We start from the raw sequence: 22,549 nt of genomic DNA, 5'->3' as shown, positions 1-22,549 counted from the left end.
TAAAGCTTTTGACAAGATTGACCCTGTATCCTCTGTAAAGGACAAGATAACATCTCTCCCACTCTTGTGAGCTTCAAGTGCTGGTATATCTGACAAAAGCTTCTCTTTCAGTCTTGTTGAGTGAACATATGAGGCAAGTTCATGCAGTTCCAACTGTTCAAGTCGTTGCTTATACAGTGTGATGAGATCTGCAAGTTTAAACACAGCTGGTGCATCACTGTTCGTATTAGTTTCAACTATATAAGCAAGAAGCTCTGAATATACCAATGGATGGATTCCTTTTTTCTGAGAATCTTCATTTTCCTGTTTTTGTAGAGCAGCAAGGTGACATCTTTCCCTGTTGTAAAGAGTTGTTAAACAATCTTTATGATACTTCAACTCTTGTGCAATGGCATCACCAGCACTCAATCGGGCAAGAATTTTACATTCACCTAGAGTTGTGGCACATTTATTGAGCTTACTGCTGAGCCCCATTGTCATGACTTCACGTCTTTGTCCATCATCTAGAAATTCTTTGTCGCAGATGAAACATTGTTCTGGCTTTAAACTCACTCTTCGAGTCTTTGAACAACTCTTGTCAGTATGTTCCTGAGCGTCAGATGCCCTTTTCCTACCCCGATCAAGTTTGGTATTTTTGAACAAAGCACGGCAACTCTGATGGTACTGAGCATTGTTTTGCCGCAATGTATCTTCAATACCATCACCTTCATCGAGCCTAGCAGGATTAATAATCATGGGCATCTGACAGAGTTCTTGAAAAAGAGGAATATTTGTAGCCAGCATTGAATATCCATCTGATTTACTGCGACCTGGAATGGGACTACTGAGATCCTCTCTGGTTTTATCTGTCTGACATAGGCAGCATTTGCTCCAATCAGTTTTCACATTTGACGTCTTCTCAATAGACATTCTGTGAATGTTATAGGCTTCAGGCCGAGGGTTTATCCTTTTACCACCTGTAACCACAGTTACCGAATATATTTTGACAAATTCAGATATGGGATACAACTAGGTTCAGAAAGGTAGATTCCCTATACCTAGCCTGATTGTTCATCCAGTATCATTTAAGTCCCATGCGATCTGTACACCATCCAGGTAACTATAGCCCCGTTACCTTTGGCTCGGCTCTCCCGCGCTGGCATATCCTGTCAATTCAGGTGCGGCTATCTAACAGACTGAACATTATTTTGTCCATGGGGTTTATTAGACAGCATTTGGGGCACTGAAACATGAACAGTGTGTCCGTAATCAGTTGATACTGGACCCCATGCTGAGTTTCATAGCAGTGATGTCACCGTTATGCCCTGGTTGTCTCATGGCAATCACTCTCTTACATATGACATATTATAAGAATGAGCTAAAAGGATTAATTTTTATAACTAATACATTCAGCTCACTTGGGGAATTGAATATCAAGTCAATGATTCGGTTTAATGGCAATAAAAAGCAAAAATTGACAATATTTGCTTAAATTCATCTCATATATGTGCCTTTGTGGATTGTAGGACACATTTATCGGTTATTTTTGTGTCATTTACTGCTTTCCCATCCCCTAAAACATATAATTTGACTCAAAAATTGTGAAAATCGGTTAGCTACTTTGTAAACTAGCAATATTGGATTTCAGAATGGCGGCCATCTTGAAAATGGCGGCCATCTTGGATTTTTTGAGTGGCCCAAAAGTTTTTTCGGAAGAGTAGACCATTGTGAGCAATCGTGCCAAGTTTCATGCTTGCTTACCAAAATGAACGATTTTTCTTTAATCTGCTCAGTTAACAACAGCTGATTATAGCAAAAAAAAGGGGGGGGGACTGCTATCTGAGTGATGACAAAGAGGAAAATAGATAGAATCTATTGTGTCATGTCGAAAATACATGTCATTGATTTGTGTGTGAAGCTGACAGAATAATTTTTTTTTTTTTACACCTAAAAAGTTAATGTCAAAATTTTCTTTTCTTTGCGTTTCTCTAAATACAACGTTTGGGTTCATTTTGTTGCGGGACTGTGGATGTCGGTGTTAGCCCTGCAAACTAAAAATAAATAAATGAATAAAAATACATAAAATATGGAGAGTTTGAACAATGAAAACAAAGATGACCGAGGCGGAGGATAAATTTTATACAAAATTTATTTCCTTATAATTGAAAAATAAATAGAAAAAGAAAAAGCGGAAAGTTTTCCCTTAATTGGGAGTCTCTTCTTGCGACTGAGGTAATAAAATGTTCTTTATGAAATGAAGCAGAAAAGGTCAAAGTTCTAGGTTAAAAATAACCAGTCCTTTTTAGAAATAATTGAACAACATAAAAGTCAATTGCTTACTTCAGCAAAGAATAAGAATAGGGTAAAAAGTTCATTTCCACGTGGAGAATTAAATAGCAGGTGCGCACGAGTTTAACGTCCGTGAACGGAATTGGTCGTATTGTTTACACCATACTGGGCTTGACTCGACTGATTCTTTTTGGCGCATGATGAGTTTTTAGAATCTCAACTGGCTCCTGGAGACCGCAAAAATTTTTTTACAAAAATGCGTTTATTTTTAAACAACGATTGGACAAAAGGTCAGGGCCTGTGTCATGTGGGGTGCTTACGAATACGTCCAGGCAAAAGGGCAAAATCTTAGTTCTTATGCCCACAGAATTTGTGTGGATGTAGAAAGGTGAGCGTGTGTGTAGTTGAAACAATCTTTATACAGCCACGCACACGCACGTACAACTGGGTTTTATGTTTGGGGAGCAAATATGCACTGCGCGCCATTATTCTGGTTGAGTAGATCTCGCCGTCGTTTGCCGGGGCGATGGCGAGGCTACGATAATTTTAAAATTAATAACAACATTACGAGAGTACTTCTTTATATTTTTTAAGTAAGCATCTCATCTGTATTTAAAATTAAAAAAAAGAAAAGTCTTAAGTAATTTGTAATTGCCTGCACTGAGGATTGAACCTTCAACCTCCAGAAGAGTCTGATTTAGAACTGAATTTTATTAGGTACTTTATCTGTTATGCCCCAAAACTTTCGTAATAAATACTCGTGTAGCTACAATAACTTTCAACAATTTTCCTCACTTTCGATTTGTTGTTACGTGCAAGAAAATATCTAGGGGTAGACACACAACATATATTGAAAAAAGAAACTAAAGAGAAAAATAAAAGAATTTATCGAACAGATAAACAGCGAAAAGAAATATTTACAAGGAAAAGGGCGCAAGGGAGTTAAATCCGGTTTTAAGTTCATCTAGCTTTTATGCAGTGAAAATAATTACTAGGGCTGTGACAAGACCACATTCTTTTCATTGTTTTGACTCTTGAGTATATATCCGACATATTTAGACACAGCTAATCAACCGAGAACCACATCACTCTATATAAAAACATATAAGATATCAACGGATACACACTCAAGAGTCAAAACAATGAAAAGAATATGCTGTTGTCCTAGGTCTAATAATAACCAAGTTTGAGAAATAATATATTACTCTAGTCAGAATATAAGATCAGAAAATCAATATTTACCAAAAGTCCAGTTCTTTGTGAGGGTGTTCGCAATTGGCTTGTTTTAGGAATTCCTTACGAATAGAGTTTATCCCAGAAAAATTGGCCAGAATCATAAATAGTTGAAAGATCACCCCCAAATTTTTTTTTTATCAGAGCTGATTTAATAACTGAAGTTATGATACTATTAACATTTATTTATAGTTATTATAGATGGAACATTTTCGAATTTCTAAAATGGAACACTACGACTTGGAAATTTCTGGAGCCCTCGGAAAAAAGAACAGTTTTCTGTTTTATTTTTAGAACTCTCCAGAAATGCTTAAAAAGAATCTTTGTATTTTCTAATTGTAATCTAATGTATTTTAATAGTAAAAGTTTTATCTAATGATATATGTAATATAATACTTTATACAATATATGGGAAGTGGGTCAGGGGCATTACTTATTGCACGGCCCTCATATATGTAATATAATACTTTATACAATATAATATATTTTATATTATCTATATATTAATACGATAGCATGTGCTATTTTCTGTGTCACGCTTACATCCGGGTCGTTTAATTGTTATGCACTTTCATTTCTTGTAATAAATACTTTTACCAAGAATGCTTTATAATTTTGATTTTGGTTTCGATTATAGCTAATGGCACTCCAATAATCTATTTTTTAAAGATAATTTTATCAAGAATTCTTGATAAGTCTTGGTTTCGGTTTCGATTTTAGCTGATGGCACCTTAGTAATCTATCTTTTTTTTATAAACAATTTTATCAAGAATTCTTCTTGGTTTCGATTTTAGCTGAAGGAACTAAAGTTATCTATATATCTATAAAAGTGAACGTGTCTGTGTGTGTGTCTGCGCATGTATCTGTGTACATTTACCTATGCAATAACTCTGTCAATTTTAAGTCTACAGACTCAAAATTTGATATACAGGGTATTGAGATTTGGGAAAATCTTTGTGATCGGTTTTCGACCAGAAATTTGGCTATTAAGGGGGTCAAAGTTCAACGATTTTACCTTTGAGAACTCTACCAAACTCCTCCGCCAATTTTTGGTCTAACACTTGAAATTTTAGATATAGGTTCCTTGGACATGGATCTAACTTAATAAGTTGATTTGAGCCCAAAACAATAAATGTTAAGGGGTCATAATAGGGGTCAAAGTTTTTAAAAAATTGACCGCTTTTTTTTTCTTTTTTTTCTTTACTCAACATACACCTCCAAATACCCGGGCAATGCCGGGCTGAAATGCTAGTATATATATATTCATAAGTTTGGAATTTGCTTTCAATTCAAGCTGATGAACCCAAGTCATATAGATATATTTTTTATTTTTTAAATTACAACTTTATAATATGTAAAAATCAATAGAACGTTAACGCTGTAATAATATATATACGAAATCTGCAAGAATTTAGATATCATATTTAAGTGTATTTTACACCCTGGCTATGCTGGGTGTTCCTGCTAGCTTAGATAAATACTCTTGCAGTTTTAACAAAAAAGCTACAATAATATCAGAGCTTCTCCATTTATGCTGAACATCTACAGAATGCCAACATCATTATATTACATACTAGCGGGGGTACCCGGCGTTGCCCGAGTGTTTGTTTCCGGGACGGGGGGGGGGAGTTTTAAAAAATGTTATGGTAGGTAAGTAGGAAGGATCAAACCTGGAGTCATGAGTAAAAGTAGGAAAATAAAGTGTGAAAAAAAAACAACAAAAAAACATCTGCAACGTTAACAGTTCGGCCACCAAGAAAAGTCCATTCCAGTTGTTTAGGAAAAAAAAACAAAAAAAAAAAACGACTACGGTAGGTCGGCGCGAACGTGAAAATATAATGTGAATTGTCCAGCACGCTAACCACTACGCCACAGAGCACTGCAGCTTAGTTTAGTGATTTTAAATAACTTCACATGAAAGAACTACGAAGCCAAACCGGTGTTCTCTTCTCAACTGTTCCTTGTGAACGATCCCCAAACGGTGTTAAGTGGTGGCAGGGGGAGGAGGAATTTATTAGAGAGAAAATATTTTACCACTTCCATTGATCTTAACCGATTTTGGCCGTGACTTCTCAGCAGAAAAAGTATAGAAATCTAAGATTATCGAGGAATTTGAGAAATAATAAGTCTATAACACACCTCAGATATTGTTCTGCCGTTTGTGCATATTATATTTGCATGAAATATTTTGATTTTTAATCCTATTAAGGTCAAAATCCGACGGGAAAAAATGAGTTCATTTTATTTATATAGAGAAGATGAATGAGTTCCCTGTGGAATTTCCATAGGTCCCGCTAGTTATATATTATATATTTTATATTATACTAGCGAGGGGTACCCGGCGTTGCCCGGGTATTTGGAGGTGTGGGGAGGGGGGGTTAAAAAAAAAGTAAGTATGAGGATCGAACCCGAACCGTTGAGGCAAAGTTGTAAATTACAGTGTGAAAAAAAAAAACGTGTGACGTTAACCATTGCCCCACCATGAGATACTAATGGAAGCACGTTTGAATTTATTTAATTACTTGGATTTAGCAGGTGCCCGTTTTAATGAGTTAATGAGGTCAAGTTTGACTGCGGGATAGTATTCATTTACTGCTGAACGCTCCCCCCACCCCCAGATGTTATAGGAAAAAGACTAACCCACATGCGGCGAGCGACAAATATTGAATATTTATCTTCCCGAAATCGAGCAAATTAAAGGCGAGCTTCGTTGTTAACTGTTAACTGTTGTTAACTGATAAATTACTTAGTAAAGTTCCGTTCTAAGTGACACTCTTTTGGAGGTTGAAAATGTTGTGTGGACGATTCGACAATTATGAGTCATGGTTGATGGATTAAAAGCATAGTACCCCCCCCCTGTAGACTAAATAAAGGCTTCCGTTTAAAATTCTGTGCAGCTGTCTGAATTTGAAAGAAAGATTCCCGAGTTCAACAAAATACACATGAAGAAGGTCGGAGGTTACATCGGCTAAAATGTTGTGAGAATAACACTCAAATCAAGAACAGTAATCCAAATAATCAGAATATAGCGTTATTTTCAGGAGACCAATCTTACGTATACAGAATATAGCGTTATTTGAAATTCTTGGAAAGAAACTCTGTTCATGGAAATTCAACCTGATGCATAAAGGAAGAAAAGTTCTTTTCAGTGTTCTTAACGGCATTTTTCCAGATCTAGTGACAAAACTCCATCTTTTAATGTGTCTGACTCCTATATAAGTAGAGAATTGCATCCAGTAACAAGTACTTTCTGGAGCGATAGAATGATCCAACTATTTCCAACAATTTTAGCAACAGATTAGACTAAAAATAAGACAATTTTTCAAGGTGAAATGCGTTGGGGTAGAGCGTTTTTGGCATTACAAACCAACAGAGCATTACCACTGTTGACCAAGAAATGAGTCTCTCAGGCATGTGTAGGTGGTGTGATGATGCATGGAGGTGAAACCTGGTCAATAAGAGTTAGGGACATGCGTTGCATGGAAAGAAATTATGTAAGAATGATGCAATGTTATATGATGATACCCCCATCGATTTAGACACACGAGAGCCACCACAACTAAGTTGTTAGAAAATCCACACAGATGATTGAGATTGTCGGACTGACTTCCTCATCTTGGTTGTTATCGTCACAACGTTTCGGCCGTTTTGCCCTCCGGCCTTCATCAGGTGTTTTGTATCGAACTGGGGAACCGTTTGTTAGGAGTCTCGAACCCAACCCTTTATTTTTATTACGGGGGTACCGTGTTCAGACTTCAGCCGGTTCCCCAGTTCGATACAAAACACCTGATGAAGGCCGGAGGGCAAAACGGCCGAAACGTTGTGACGATAACAACCAAGATGAGGAAGTCAGTCCGACAATCTCAATCAATGAAAACACCTCATTTCAAAACTACAGACAATTACAATCCGCACAGATGAAACTGTAATTTCTTCATATTTTAAAGAGAAAAATGTCCTCACATGACACTTTGCCTAAAACTAGACAAAAGTTTCATGAACGGAGGTTTTTTCCAAAATTGGTTCACTTTTGGAACTCATTAGCATGTGGCTGTTTCTCAGCTACTATAACATGGTTGTTTTCAAGTTTAACATAAATAATTGAACCCTACTTAGTTATAATGGTAAAAGCTGTATGCAGAACCAACGACACTTTTTAAGTACAACTGCTAATCTCAGCCGGTGCAATGGCTGCAACAACACAGAGCAGACAGAAAACCTAAGGTTTTACATTAGTAATGCTGTATAATAGGAGTTTTAAAGTCAGGCTTAGATCTGATGACCTCAGAGAAAGATTAAAATCTGGACAGTATATGGAGATGTATGGAAAACAGGAGACATGTTGGTGTGGCCACGTTGAATGGATGAGAGTTCTCGGGTCAGCAGATGTAGAAGAGTTATGGTATCAGTTCGGTGCACAGGAGAAGGCAAATGAAAACATGGAGGGAAGTGATAAAAATAGATTTGAGAGAAAGAATGATAAATAAAGGCCTGGCCAGAGATAGGTTTATTTGGAAGTCAGTATCTTAAAGGCATCATAGAAAGCATACGGTAAACCGAATATGATGATTGTTAATTCATTTATTTTGCCAGCTATAGAAACTTGGTATTTACTCCTTTTCATTATCGATTTTATTGTTTTTATTTTATTGTTTTTATTTTATTGCTTTTTATTTCCTTTTATTTTATTTTATTTTTATTTTCATTTTTATTTTATTTTTTAATTTATTTTTATTTTGTTTTCTATTTTTTTGTTTTCTATTTTATTTTTTACTTTATTTTATGTTTTATTTTTTATTTTTATTTTATTTTTTATTTTTATTTTCTATTTTATTTTTTTATATTCTTTTTTCTTTTTTCTTTTATTTTCCTTTTTATTTTGTTTTTCTTTTTTATTCTTTTTTCTTTGTATTTTCTTTTTCTTTTCTTTTTATTTTATTTTCTTTTTTATTTTATTTTTATTTTTATTTTTATTTTATTTTTATTTTCTTTTTATTTTATTTTCTTTTTTCTTTTATTTTTATTTTTATTTTATTTTATTTTATTTTTCTTTTCTTTTTATTTTCTTTTCTTTTTTCTTTTATTTTTATTTTATTTTCTTTTTCTTTTCTTTTTATTTTCTTTTCTTTTCTTTTTTCTTTTATTTTTCTTTTCTTTGTTTTTTTTTCTTGTTTTATTTATTTTTGCTTTCATTTCATAGATGCTGCGAGCTGAGAATTTGTTTGAGGACTATTTGAACCACGTACGAAGAATTATGTCAGCTATTGGAGAGTTTTGTTACAGGTAAGATTTTATATTTTTATCTAACGAGACCTCTGGAAATTCCACAGGGAACTCATTCATATGTAATATATTGATGTTGGCATTCTGTAGATGTTCAGTGTAAATGGAGACGCTCCGATATTATTGTAGCTCTTTTGTTAAAACTGCAAAAGTATTTATCTAAGTTAGCAGGGACGCATGGCATTGCCCGGTCATAAAATACGCTTAAATACGATATTTTAATTCTTGCAGATTTCATATATATTATTATAAAGTTAATGTTTTACGGATTTTTATATTTCATAAAGTTACGATTTCAAAACTAAAAAAATATACATATCCATATGACTTGGGTGTATTAGCTTAAACCTAAACTGAAACCAAAACTTATGAAAAATATATATATATATATATATATATATAACTTCAGCTATAATCGAAACTGAAACCAAAACTTATGAAGAATTCTTAATAAAATTATTTATAAAAAAATAGATTACTGAAGTGCCATCTGCTATAATCGAAACCGAAACTAAAACTTATAAAGAATTCTTGGTTGAATTATTTATTACAAGAAATGGAAGTCTGCAACAATCAAACGACAGTCACTCTGCTACTGTTTTTTTTGTAGGATTTATAATTCCTGCTCTTCTCCCTATTTGCGAGTCGGACAATAAAAAGGAAGCATGTTTTCAAAAAAAGAAAAATTAATAAATCAGAATTGGGAATCAAAAAAAATTTGAAATTTTGTTATCATGTCAGATTCAAAAAAAAAAGTTAAGCCCAATTTCCAATTCCAAAAGCGATTCTTTTATTTAACTTAATTTTCTATTGCTGGTAAAATATAGTCATTTTAAACTACCAGCAAAACTAAAATAACGAATTATGGCAGAAATGGCTCCATAAAAAAATGGCCCAGTAAAAATGGCACAAGTGACAAGTAGAAAATAGAGATAAAAATGTCACAATGATTTTATCCAAATTTTGGATGCAATATACAAAGAAAAACCATTCAAAAGTTTGTTAAACAAAAAAGAAAAGTAGATGAGGACTCTCTGCTAATTCATCCAGCCCACACAAAAAAGAATGACATTATACCTTTTCTAGAATCGGAATCAGTAATTGTAAAAATATAGAACAGAATCGCTAATTGTATCGGAATCAAGAATTTAAAACAGAATTGGTTGTGGGAGCCTTTCCTAGTCTCACACAAAACACACGTTCACATTTCAAGCCACTTTTCTTGTCATATACATACGCGCACACAAACATGCGCGCACACGTACACACACGTAGATATATTCAGGTTCACGTGCATACACCCACATTCACGTGCATACACACACACGCTAACGTACACACATGTACGCACACATGGGCAACGTCACTTCCCTTTTGAAGGAAATCCACACATGCGCAAAATACCACCGGAAACAACTATAAAAGCAAGAGCAATAAGCTGCTTCCTCTCTTTTCCAACTCGCCTTCCGAGCTGAGTGGACTACGGACCAGCCACCGCCGTTTCGGCAGGCGCGTGCCTCACGCCACCTGCTACTGTGTGTGGGACAAGAGCTAACAGACTGTACGTACACCTTACACGTTTTCTATCTCCATGGCCTGGATTGATTTTTTTCTCATTTTCTCTCTCTCTCTCTCTATACTACAATAGACTTTCCCTTTTACCAGCTAACAGTGAGAGACGCACGCCAAACTGGATTGACTTTCTTTTTCTCTTTCTCTCTCTCCACAACAATAGATTTTCCTTCTCACCAGTAAACAATGAGAGACGCGAGCCAAACTAAACAAGTGTTGTACCCTTTTCTTTCATTTGTTTCTTCACGAAATAAATAATAGTTCGTTTAATTCAATTTAACACGTTGTTCGTTCCTTCCTCAAAGCAATTCATTTTTCCTTCCTCAAAGCAATTCATTTTTCCTTCCTCAAAGCAATTCATTTTTCCTTTCTCAAAGCAATTCATTTTTCCTTTCTCAAAGCAATTCATTTTTCCTTTCTCAAAGCAATTCATTTTTCCTTTCTCAATGCAATTCATTTTTCCTATTTTGTACGACTGGGGGATGTGTATAATATATCCACCAGTCCACTACATGGTAATTGTATTGAAATTATGGAAAATATTTGAATCACTAGTAGGGCCCAATGGAAATTTCAAGTTTTTTTTTTCCTTTTCATCAAAATGAAAAAATTTTAAAGCTCAAATAAAACCGGATGTATTTATCCAATGAAAGACTTGGACAAAAATCCTTAAACGAATAATGCTTGATAGATTCTGACAACCTTAGTACTCGTTTGGTCAACTAGACCTTTTGTCAGAATGGGTTATAGTTCGATTCCATCCTAGGCCATCTTTCTAAGCATTATTCTGCCCTTTAGGAAAGGTGATTGCTTTATTGTTAGGGTATCCTGACTGGGTTTATAAAATGGAAAAAGTGTCAACTTTTTTGGGGTTTTTATGTAGTAATTCAGATCCAAGCCGATCTGATATAATGTTTCTGAATTTTTAAAATGAGGATTGATAATTTGTATTGTTTTGGCTTTTATAAAGACATTTTAAATTCTAACGACTATGGTTCGTTGGAAAAAAAGAACCAAAAAATTCTTACCACCATTCACCAATAATAGCCATTGTCAAGATATATCTGCAGATTCCCAAGTTTGAAAAGGTGCACCTGAACAAGGTTGGAGGTTACATCGACCAAAACGTGAAAATAACAATCAAGATGAGAATCATAGTCCAGACAATCCAAATAATGCATATTATCAATCTTCACCTCAAAAATTCAGAAACATAACTTGTATAACAGAGCTGCTCATGCTGTGAGCACCAGCAGGAGCAGCATAATACATATGCAAATGACCAAGCCGGCTGTGCGATGTGACGTCACAGCAGAGATAAAAAGGATATTGCGTGTTTGGAGCAGGTGTGTTCTAGTCGTGACAAGAGAAACACGTGTTCGATACACGTAGGTGGCGTCAGAGCAGAGACAAAAAGTAACACGCATCCGCATTTTGTTTTTTTTTTAATCCTTTGAGATGAGGCATCATAATTTGTACATTTTTTTTTTTTTTTTTTTGCAGACTGTTATCCTCATCTTCATAGTTGTTTCATCACGTTTCAGGCAACTCCTCCTCCAGCCTTCTTCAGGTGATTTACCGCAACGGGATAAGAATGCTGAATCATGTAACTTATCCCCAGTAATTACTGATTACCGTAGTTGTTCTTTCACCACACGTTTGGCCAGCTAATCCTCTAGCTTGCTTTGGGTAGGATCGGAACCGTAGAGTTAACACCTCTATCTATAGCGGTTTCAATCCTACCAAAGCAGGCCAGAGAATTAATTGGCCAAAAACCGTGGTGAAACAACAGCAACTATGGAAGGCAGTAATTACTGGGGATACAGTTACAAGACTCAGCATTCCTATCCTGTCATGGTTAATCACCTGAAGAAGGCCAGAGGATGAGTTGGCCGAAACGTGGTGAAACAACAACAACTATGAGGATGAGGATAACAGTCCACAAAAAAGAATGAATATGAGAAATGAACTGTTGAAATATTTAGAAAAAAAACGTGTGGTTGGAAATACCAGATATAAAGGCTTTTGTTAAAAAAAGAAAGTGGGTCAAGTTTTTTCTTTCTGTTTCCTTGCGACAGAGTCTACAACGTGTTGGGCCCGTTAAAATGTAATAATACCTTTGAAAGAAAAAAGTTAACAACTTTACACTCAGCTTGATTTCACATTTATATTTGTTATCTATTGTCTAATATTTTTCTGTCCTCTTTATAGAGAGATGTCGGCTGTTGGATTAAAAGTTGTCAATCCATACGGAGGTTTCTACATTATGCCCGATTTTGAAATTTTAAGATCAGCCCTGAAAAAACGCGGAGTGACCACTGGAAGAGAGATGTGCCAACTGCTGTCTCAAGAAAAGTCAGTCAGTGTGAGTAAACTTTAAATTATTTTACACAATTCCATGGCATATTTGCAAGAAACCATTTCTATGCGTTGGGTCTACCTTTTCCTGATGCATGGAGTCATGGATCACATGAAGTTGTGACATTTCTTTTTTCCTCTGCTTTTTTGTTTCAGTTGTCAATGTGACATTATCGGTATGTTGCTGCCTCTATTTAAACCAGTTCTATATACAAGGTACCTTCATTAAGTTTCCAGACATTTTTGTACAGGCATTTGAAATTGTTGTAGACTCTTGAAAGTTCAGTATGTTATTGCTATACATCTTATGAGATGACTGACCAATTTTTATGATTTCATGTTCAAATGAACAGTGACACCAGGAATTGGAATACATCCTACTACAGTCTTATTGTCACAGCTGGTGAATTTCAAAAATGCAATCTTGTCGTGAGGACAAGAACAATACGCAATAAAATTATGTTTTAAATTTGGAAAAAAAAATGTCACAGAAACGTATGGAATGCTTCAGACTGCTTTTGGACCATATTGCACGAATCGAGCATCAGTTTTTGAATGGTCTAAGAGATTCAAGGAAGGCAGAGAGGAATGATGAGGGGTGTGGGAGGAGTAAGGAAGTCAGAACACCAGAGTTGATTGGCCAAATAAAGAATTTTATGGATAAGGACCATCGTGTGTCTATAGATAATAAGTGTACAGTTTGATGTCAGTGTGGGAACTGTACACAATTTGCAAGGAAGTGAATATGCGGAAGATTTGCGCAAAATTTGTCTTAAGGGTGCTCAGAGAAGATCAGAAGGAAGGACATTGTCATGACAGCATGGAGATGGTCGAGCTGATCAGTTCAGATCCCACAGTTCTTGATGCTCTAGTGACCTGGGATGAAAGCTGGATCTACTGCTATGATCCAGAGACCAAGAGACCAGAATTCCCAGTGAAAGCACACTGGCTCTCTCAGATCCAAGAAGGCCAGAAAAAGCAAATCTACCCAGAAACTTATGATGATGCTTTTCTTTGATAGCACGGACATGATCTACGTGCACTGGACAGTCGACAAGGAATACTATGTTGAGGTGTTAAGGGAGTTCAGGAAGAGATTCCATTGGAAGAGGTCAGCACCCTTCAAATCGGGCCAGTGGCATTTTTACCAAAACAGTACATGAGTCCACAACTCCATTCTTGTCAGATTATTTGATCAAGATGGGCATTTTTTATTTAATTCTGCAAAGTCTTTTCACTTCATATTTGGTCAATATTTGCCATGATACTATTTTTTTTTTTTACAAGGGAATCACCACTTATTAAGGCCAAGAGGACACCCGAAGATAAGGTTTAGAGTGTACAGTGGTCAAAAGAACAATATAGTAATCGTTAGAAGTGTAAATTTGGTAAAATTGGATTACATAAGGGAAACAGCTTATCAAGAACTTGTTTACATTGGACTTGAAAACAGCCATATTGTAGTCAGCTGGAAAGCAGATAAACGGAAGACAGTTCCACAGACGTGCAGTTCCAAGAAAGAAGCTTTGTTCATTGAATCTATGTTTAGGTTTAGGCACAGATAAAGAGTGGGGGAAGTTATTGATAGTGGTTTCATATGCAGGATAAGGACCTTGCTATCATTTGAATCATCTGGGCGGTTTACAGAAACGCCAGAAGGTGCCAAAATGCTGAGCGTCTTAATTCTAATACAAAACTTCATAAAAAAAAACATTTGTTGGCTATCGTTGGTTTATTATATAAAAATTTGGTAAACTTGTGGAGAATGCTCTGTTTTACGGTTGTTGTAAAAATGGAACGGAAATCTAAATTTTGTTCTGCTTTAAATTCGGTACATTTTTATATTACGTCCACCTCATGGTTCACATTCGACATGCCAACTTTTATAGGTTTTCGGGTATGTTGACAAGGTTGGGGGGTGTCTATTCCAAAAGCAGTTCTTAACATGGGGAGGTTGGGGGTGTTTATTCCGAAAGCCGTTCTTAACATGAGGAGGTTGGGGTCTTTATGCGTTGTAAGCATACCCGAAAACTTGTAAAAGTCGGCATTTCCAATGTGAATGCTGAGTTGGACTTATGCAAAAAAAAATACCAAAAAGGTATACCAAATTGACTTTTTTCATTTTAAAATTCAATTATTCGTTTTTGTTAATAAAATGTTTTTATATGTAAAAAGTAGGATTTTTTAAAGTTATTCTTTCAATTACTTTCCTTTTAAAACGGAACAGAATTTTAAATTTTGTTCCATTTTTACAGCAACCGTAAAACAGAGCATTCTCCGCAAGTTTTACCAAAAAAATTAAATATTTATCTCTTCATTTGAACAAAACGAAATAATAAAAAAAATTTAAAAAGAAAAAAAAAATCCTACCCCCCCCCTCCACATTTTCTTTCCACTCAATTATTTGTTTATTCAAAAAGTAAATATTCATGAAACATGCAATGAATGTTTGTTTTTTTTTTGTTTTGAATTTTCATTTTCTAAAAGTTTCGTAAAAATTGTCCAATAATTATTCAAGGATATTGTTTTCATTTTTCAGTTAATTTTTTCTTGAATTAGTTTCGTACTCACAGAAATGATATTTTTCATTGAAAAATCTTGGCCAAAAAAAAATCACAAAACTTTAATTCGAAATCTCCAGGCATTTTCCATAAACTGCTTGGATGATTCCAATGATAACACGATCCTTAGGCTGCTATATTTAGGGCCAAGTCGTGGCTAGTTTAGGGATTTAATAAGATAACACAAATTTAGGGTTAGGTTTAGGGATTAAATCTTTTTAAATAATAAAACAGAAGTTCAGGATTACTTTAAGGTTAAGTTAGGGTTAGTTTGGGGATTTTTTTTTTTATAAGATAACAGAAATTTAGTTTTTTTTGTTTTTTTTTTTACATAGGCATCACCACTTATCAAGGGCAAAAGGTCACTCGAGGATAAGGGATAAAGAGTGTACAGTAGAAATTGGACAATATAGTAATCGTTAGTAATGCGCCATGATTGGATTTTTTAGTCTTATAAATCCACGTTTATTTATTATCTGATCTTCCATGGTCAGGTCCACACCGAATGTTATATATATTATTTAATTGGAATTCATTATTGAGATGAGTATTATTTATTAATTTTTATTTATTGCGGACTATTATTCTCATCTTTCATAGTTATTCTTTCACGGGGCCTGTGGCGCAGTGGATAGAGACGTTGAATCTCTATGGTTCCAGGTGAGAATTGTCTGAAGATAGCAGTTTCAATCCTACCCAAAGCCGACTAGAGGCTTACTTGGCCAAAACATGGTGAGACGATAACAAGTATGGATGACAGTAATTGCTGAGAATGCAGTTAGGAGATTTGGAGTTCCTATCCTGTCGCAGTTACCACCTGACAAAGGCCAGACGAATAGTTAGCCGAAACGTCGTGAAACAACAACTAAGAAAAAGATGAGGATAATAGTCTGCAATAAATAAAGTAATAAATAATACTCATCTCAATAATGAATTCCTATTATATAATTATAATTATTGCTTCATTATCTAAAAAGACCAGTCATCAAAGTGTTATTCTTCCTTGTTTTGGCTTAAATGACCTTTGCTTCACGGTGATACAGCCTTTGACAACCAATGCTGGACGATTTTGCTCTTTCAATCTTTTACATGGGGGAATTGGTAATTCACCAGATAGGACCTTTCAACACACGTAAGACCTTCCCCAGAGTGATGGCCGAAAACCTAAAGACTAACCGGGGCCATGAATGGCTGAATTTAGTGAGGTCACTCGCTGGACATCATTAGAGGAGTGAGAAGGGTATACTAAGGCAGAATTTTTTCTCTTATTTTGATCTGGCAGCAACCTTTAATATTTTCACATTGTGTTTATGCTTGGTTTGTCTCCCCTGAAAGAACTTTTTTGGCATAAAGAATAAAAACAGCATAAAATCATGCATATTATTGATATCTTAATATTTAAAAATAATCATATTTCTACTGGATTATTTTCTGAAATTTTTGCTATATCCTATTTTTCAATCGCAAGTAACTACATAATAAAAAAAAAAAAGCACACATCTAGCTAACATCGCTATCAATAATTTCCCACACTCTTTATCTGTGCCTAAAGTTAAACGTAGATTCCATGAACAAAGCTTCTTTTTTAGAACTGCATACCTGTGGAACTCTTTTCCGTTTCCCTGAAGGAAACGCCAGCTGACTACAATATGGCCGTCTTCAAGGCCAATGTAAACAAGTTCTTGATGAGCCATTCCCCTTAAGTAATCCAATTTATCAAATTTACACTTCTAACGATTATTATGATATTGTCCTTTTGACCACTGTACACTCTTTAACCCTTATTCTCGAGTGGCCCCTGGGCCTTAAGTGGTGATTCCTTTGTAAAAAAAAAAAAAAAAAAAAAAAAAAATTCTTTACTTTTAATTGCTGCCAGAAGTGTAATTCTGAAAAAGCACCGGATTTTCTTTTGGAACTTCATATTCAATCTTTTATTTTTTTTTTTTTAACAACAAAAAAAAAACAAACAGATGTTGGCATGTGCACCTGATTTTCGACGACCAGACACTGAACTAACAGCGAGAATATGCTACGTAAACATTAATGGTAAAAAAGCCTTAGAATTCAGTCGTAAAATTGGACTGAACACTCCCTTGCCCGAAGACTTTATTAGAATGCAGTGTACATCACTCTACGAGGCAATAAAGGTAAGTTTAAAAAAAAAAAAAAAAATGCAATTCAATTATACAAGTTTATATATTATTCCTTAATTGGAATTCATTCTTGAGATGAGCATTATATATAGTAATTTATTTTTATTTCGGACTATTATTCTCATCTTTATTAGTTGTTGTTTTTTTTGTTTTGTTTTTTTAACAACAACCAATAAAAGATGAAAAACAACAACTAATAAAGATGAGAATAATAGTCCGAAATAAAAAATAAATTACTATTATACAAGTTGATGTTAAAAAAAATATTGACGCTTCTTTATAAAAAGCAAATTTCGAAATATTGAATTTCAAGCAAAACTAATAGTATTTACTTAATTGTCATGTCGAATTTAGTAACATATCCAAAATTTACAAAAAAAAAACGATAAGATAGAAAATTAATTATTAATGAAAATAGTTTTTGAAATAACTTAAGTTATGCATAATTAAACAGCATCACGTTAGGGGAAGTAACTCAGTCTGTCTTGTTACAATTAATGTGGATATCATGCAATCATCTATTTGTCAAAGTACATTTTTTTAAATGTAATAATGAAATAATATTTAATTAATTTCGTATAGGTGGATTAGATGAATAACATTGCTTTTAGTCGATATTGACATAAAAAGTAACGACTGTTTTTTTTTTAACGATAACTCAATTTTTCTATTGTCAAATTCTGTTATTATAACGAAGAAGAACCAAAATATTTCATTGATGTCCTTTCGTTTTTGTTTTTTTTTTATTTATTTCCCCCCAACAAAAAATAAGCCAACCCCTCCAAAGAGATGAGGATTTTGTTAACACCCTCTCTTGTTATAATTCTCCGCTGACTATTGGAATCAGAAAGTTGGGTGCAAGTACAGAGCTCAACCTAATTTTAAAAAAAAAAAATCTTTATGATGTACCTACCCGTCGCAGAACAAAAATATCATATTCCAAAACTCATGTAAATTGATCTAGCAGTTTTTTTGTTTAACAAAGATAATCAAATTTCATGAGGAAGCGATGACGTTGTCTGAAATGCCATATTTAATAAAGAGAGACAACTCGATTTAAACTACCAAGATCAAAAAGATGGCTATGTACTATTAAAATCGCTAACAATCGAAAAAAAAAAAAAAAAAAAAAAAAAAAAAATTTCTATATACAAAAAAGCTATTTGATCAATTCATGTGATTTTTGGAATATGACATTTTCGTTTCGTGATGGGCATGTACATCATAATCATTTTTCTGTATTTTTTTTTTTTTATTGGGTTGAACTCTAGACTTGCTCCGAAAGTTGCACGTTCATATCACAAGTTTTAGTTTATAGATGATGGGTCTGCAAGACTATCAGGATGATGAAACCATTCCGTAGAGTTAGTTGTCTCTGGATGTATCTGACTGGAATTGAACATTGAATAAGAAAAAGAGTTCCCATCTTCCTGGAAAAAAATCAATTACAAATTTCCACTAAAGAATGAAGCAACTTTATTCCAAGGGTAAACTGGAACATGAGTTGTTTCATAGACTGAATTTTGTCAAAAACGGAATGTAGGAGAGGCGTACAAAAGCAATGTCTCCTATTTTTCTTTTTATTACTCCCGAATGGATCAGAGAGGCTTGTAAATTGCATTTCTCTGTTTCAGATATTGACGGTGTGAGTTTCTAAGAAAGTCAACCCTGATGTGGACATGCATCAGAAGCAGAGATGCATCAATGGATTCCTGGCAAAAGCGCATTCAGAATGCTGGTGACTATGTAGAAAAATAAATTCTGAAACATAAACGGTCGCTCATTTTAATGGTACCACTCCCGTTTTCATAGCTGAACTTTATTTTGGTTAAAAATAAAAAAAAAAAATATAGGAGGCTTTAATTTTAGAACGACCTTCGTAGAAGGTTGGAGCTTTATCGTGTCTGGCCACTTCTGGTGAAGGACGAGAAGAGGGTAGGACGTAATATCATCATGAAATTTAAGCGAGAACTGAATCACCTTCGGAGCCAATTCTCTTAGTTCATATTGAAAGTCGAGTCTGCACTGAGATGTCCTTTCGCCCGTGTAGGCGAGAGGACACTTGCATATCATCATGCATGTATCAAGGTGTTATTCTTGTTTTGGCTTAAATGACCTTTGCTTCCCGATGATACAGCCTTTGACAACCAATGCTGGACGATATTTCTCTGTGTAGGCGAGAGGACACTTACATATTATCACGCATGTATCAAACTTAATTATAACACATAGCTCAAGATAATGCACGTACATTTGCACCAAAATCGATCTTTTCTGCAACAATCATAACTATTACTGATTTAAATAATTTTAAAGGAAATAGCGTTTAGAAATTAGTAAAAAAAAAAAAAACATTTGGTGGGGGGGGGATTACTTACTCTAATTATTAATAAAAATTGTTTTTGAAATGGCTTTCAAGTTTATACATAATCAAACACCATGAAGTCAGGGGAAGTAATCCAGTCAGTCTTGTTACAATTAATGTGGATGTCACACGATCATCTATTTGTCAAAGTACATCTTTTATGTAATAATATTTAACTAATTGGAACATGATTGTTCGTGTTATAAAGAGATTCATATATATTAAATGTTCATTGCTTAGAAGTGTTGCTATGAGATGTAGAGTTCACATTGTAGATATGAGATGTGTATGTCAAGACATTTTATAACACAGATATATAGACATATAATAACAATTTTCACTTTACCTTTTCGTAGAATTACAACACAAAGACAACGTTTATAAAAACACATGAGTTTATTTCTTCTCACGACCGGCCATGGTTTTCTGAGTCAAGAATTCAAAGCTTCACATTCTAAGTTTCAAAAGTGACCGTCTCGCTTCTAGACGTTCGAATGTCCATGTCTGCACTGTCGTCTGTCGTCCTCAGACGCTCTCTGACTCTCCCCCAGTTTCTCCTCAAGTTTCTAACTATATCTAGAACTTCCCATTTTCCATGACGTCATACACATGTTAAAACATGTGTATTCTTTCACGTGTTCTGGACATGCGTGTCCAAAACTTTTTCCTTTGTTTACAAAAGGAATTTTAACCTATATTCCCAGTAACCTATATTTCCAATATGTTAAAAACATGTTTATTAAATTATCTTGTAGTTGCATTCCTCAATTGAATTTTTCATAACAGAATTGACAACGCACATTCTTTTCTTGAAACTATTTTATCTCTAAGCTTAACAATGGTTTGTTTTACATTCCATTTTCTAATTCTCTCTCGTAATCTATTTCTAAACCTAATTTACGAGGTTCGAATTTCGTCTATTCTATTTCATTTTCATTTTAACTAAATCTCTCTATTTTTATACTTACATGAAAAGGGGACAGCCCTTATCATGTAACACTTTAACCCTTTATAAAATATTTACTTTTACGATCCAACCATCCGATAGTACTGCAGTTAGCTCCCCTGACCTAATGCAGTTATCCCCCCCCCCGCTATAAAAAAGAACTGATTATTTAAGTAAAACTCGTAATTTATTTCAGAAACAATTTCCATTAATAATTAATTTTGTACTTTATCAGTTTTCATAACTTTTGGATATGTTACTAATTTCAACATTACAATTAAATAGATAACATTGCGTTCAACTGAAATTCAACTTTTCAATTTTCGTTATCTCTATATAAATAAAATGAATTCATTTTTTCCCGTCGGATTTTGACATTAATAGGATTAAAAATCAAGATATTTCATGCAAATATAATATGCACAAACGGCAGAACAATATCTGAGGTGTGTTATAGGCTTATTATTTCTCAAATTCCTCGATAATCTTAGATTTCTATACTTTTTCTGCTGAGAAGTCACGGCCAAAATCGGTTAAGATCAATGGAAGTGGTAAAATATTTTCTCTCTAATAAATTCCTCCTCCCCCTGCCACCACTTAACACCGTTTGGGGATCGTTCACAAGGAACAGTTGAGAAGAGAACACCGGTTTGGCTTCGTAGTTCTTTCATGTGAAGTTATTTAAAATCACTAAACTAAGCTGCAGTGCTCTGTGGCGTAGTGGTTAGCGTGCTGGACAATTCACATTATATTTTCACGTTCGCGCCGACCTACCGTAGTCGTTTTTTTTTTTTTTTTTCTTAAACAACTGGAATGGACTTTTCTTGGTGGCCGAACTGTTAACGTTGCAGATGTTTTTTTTTTTTTTTTTTTTTTTTTTTCACACTTTATTTTCCTACTTTTACTCATGACTCCGGGTTTGATCCTTCCTACTTACCTACCATAACATTTTTTAAAACTCCCCCCCCCCCGTCCCGGAAACAAACACTCGGGCAACGCCGGGTACCCCCGCTAGTTTAAAATAAAAGCAAAGATTTTTTTATAATTAAATGTGATTTTCATTTTCTTTCTCTTTTTTGCAGGAATTGGTATCCTGGGTAGAAGAACTATTGAAGAATGAATAAGAAAAAAAAAGGCTTACAAATATTAAAAGACATTATGTAATTCATACTGTTTACAATATAATCGTAAAAAAAAAAAAATCTATATATTCCCACGGCAGCAACATTATTTCCAATCAATAAAATTACTACAATCTTTTAACTTACACATAAACCACAACATTTATGCATGTAAAAAATGACACTACACATCATAGTATTCAAAATGTCAAACGATATATATATATATTATTCAATTTAGGTAAACAAAAGTACTAAAAGTTGCTACAATAAATTTATTGTTTCAGCCTTAAAAGACATTGTCAGGTGACAATATACGCGTTCTTACTTGAGGCCAACCATTTAATAAAAATGAAAATTGAGTATAAGAAATAGAAAGATAAGAAAAAGAAGTTGGAGACCTTACTTTAATACGAATCATCTAGACATGAATGTTTTTTTTGTTTGTTTTTTTTATAAGAAAAGGATGTCAGTACACATTTTATTAATATTACTAGTTACTTTTGCACATATTGAGCCAGATTTCTATGACGTTGGCTCGGCCTCAACCGGCAGTTGACAAACTACCAGAATATTCTGATTGCTGATCAAAGTAGAGACAGCAGGAAACAATAACATTTATCGCATACCAACTGCAATAAAAAAAAAAAAAAAAAAAAAATGGATGTAAAATAAAAATCTACAGCAAG

The 22,549-nt window shown here is 34.2% G+C and overlaps 1 protein-coding gene across 2 annotated transcripts in view; it reads left to right on the top strand.

Moving 5' to 3' along the window:
* LOC145259958 (aspartate aminotransferase-like) overlaps window positions 1–22,549 on the top strand; it is a 146,465-nt gene extending 123,916 nt beyond the window's left edge. For both annotated transcript variants that reach the window (XM_080117935.1, XM_080117936.1), the window contains exons 10-13: window positions 8,702–8,784; window positions 12,568–12,721; window positions 17,246–17,422; window positions 21,822–22,549. In XM_080117935.1, the coding sequence (XP_079974061.1) occupies window positions 8,702–8,784; window positions 12,568–12,721; window positions 17,246–17,422; window positions 21,822–21,863 (456 nt within the window). In that variant the 3' untranslated portion in view covers window positions 21,864–22,549. The remainder of the gene's footprint in view (window positions 1–8,701; window positions 8,785–12,567; window positions 12,722–17,245; window positions 17,423–21,821) is intronic.

This window comes from Euprymna scolopes, chromosome 35, assembly GCF_053919585.1.
Source record: "Euprymna scolopes isolate OS-2025 chromosome 35, ASM5391958v1, whole genome shotgun sequence".
Classification (NCBI taxonomy): domain Eukaryota; kingdom Metazoa; phylum Mollusca; class Cephalopoda; order Sepiida; family Sepiolidae; genus Euprymna; species Euprymna scolopes.
Note: the sequence above shows the minus strand (reverse complement) of the source record. Positions and strands in the feature narration are given on the sequence as shown.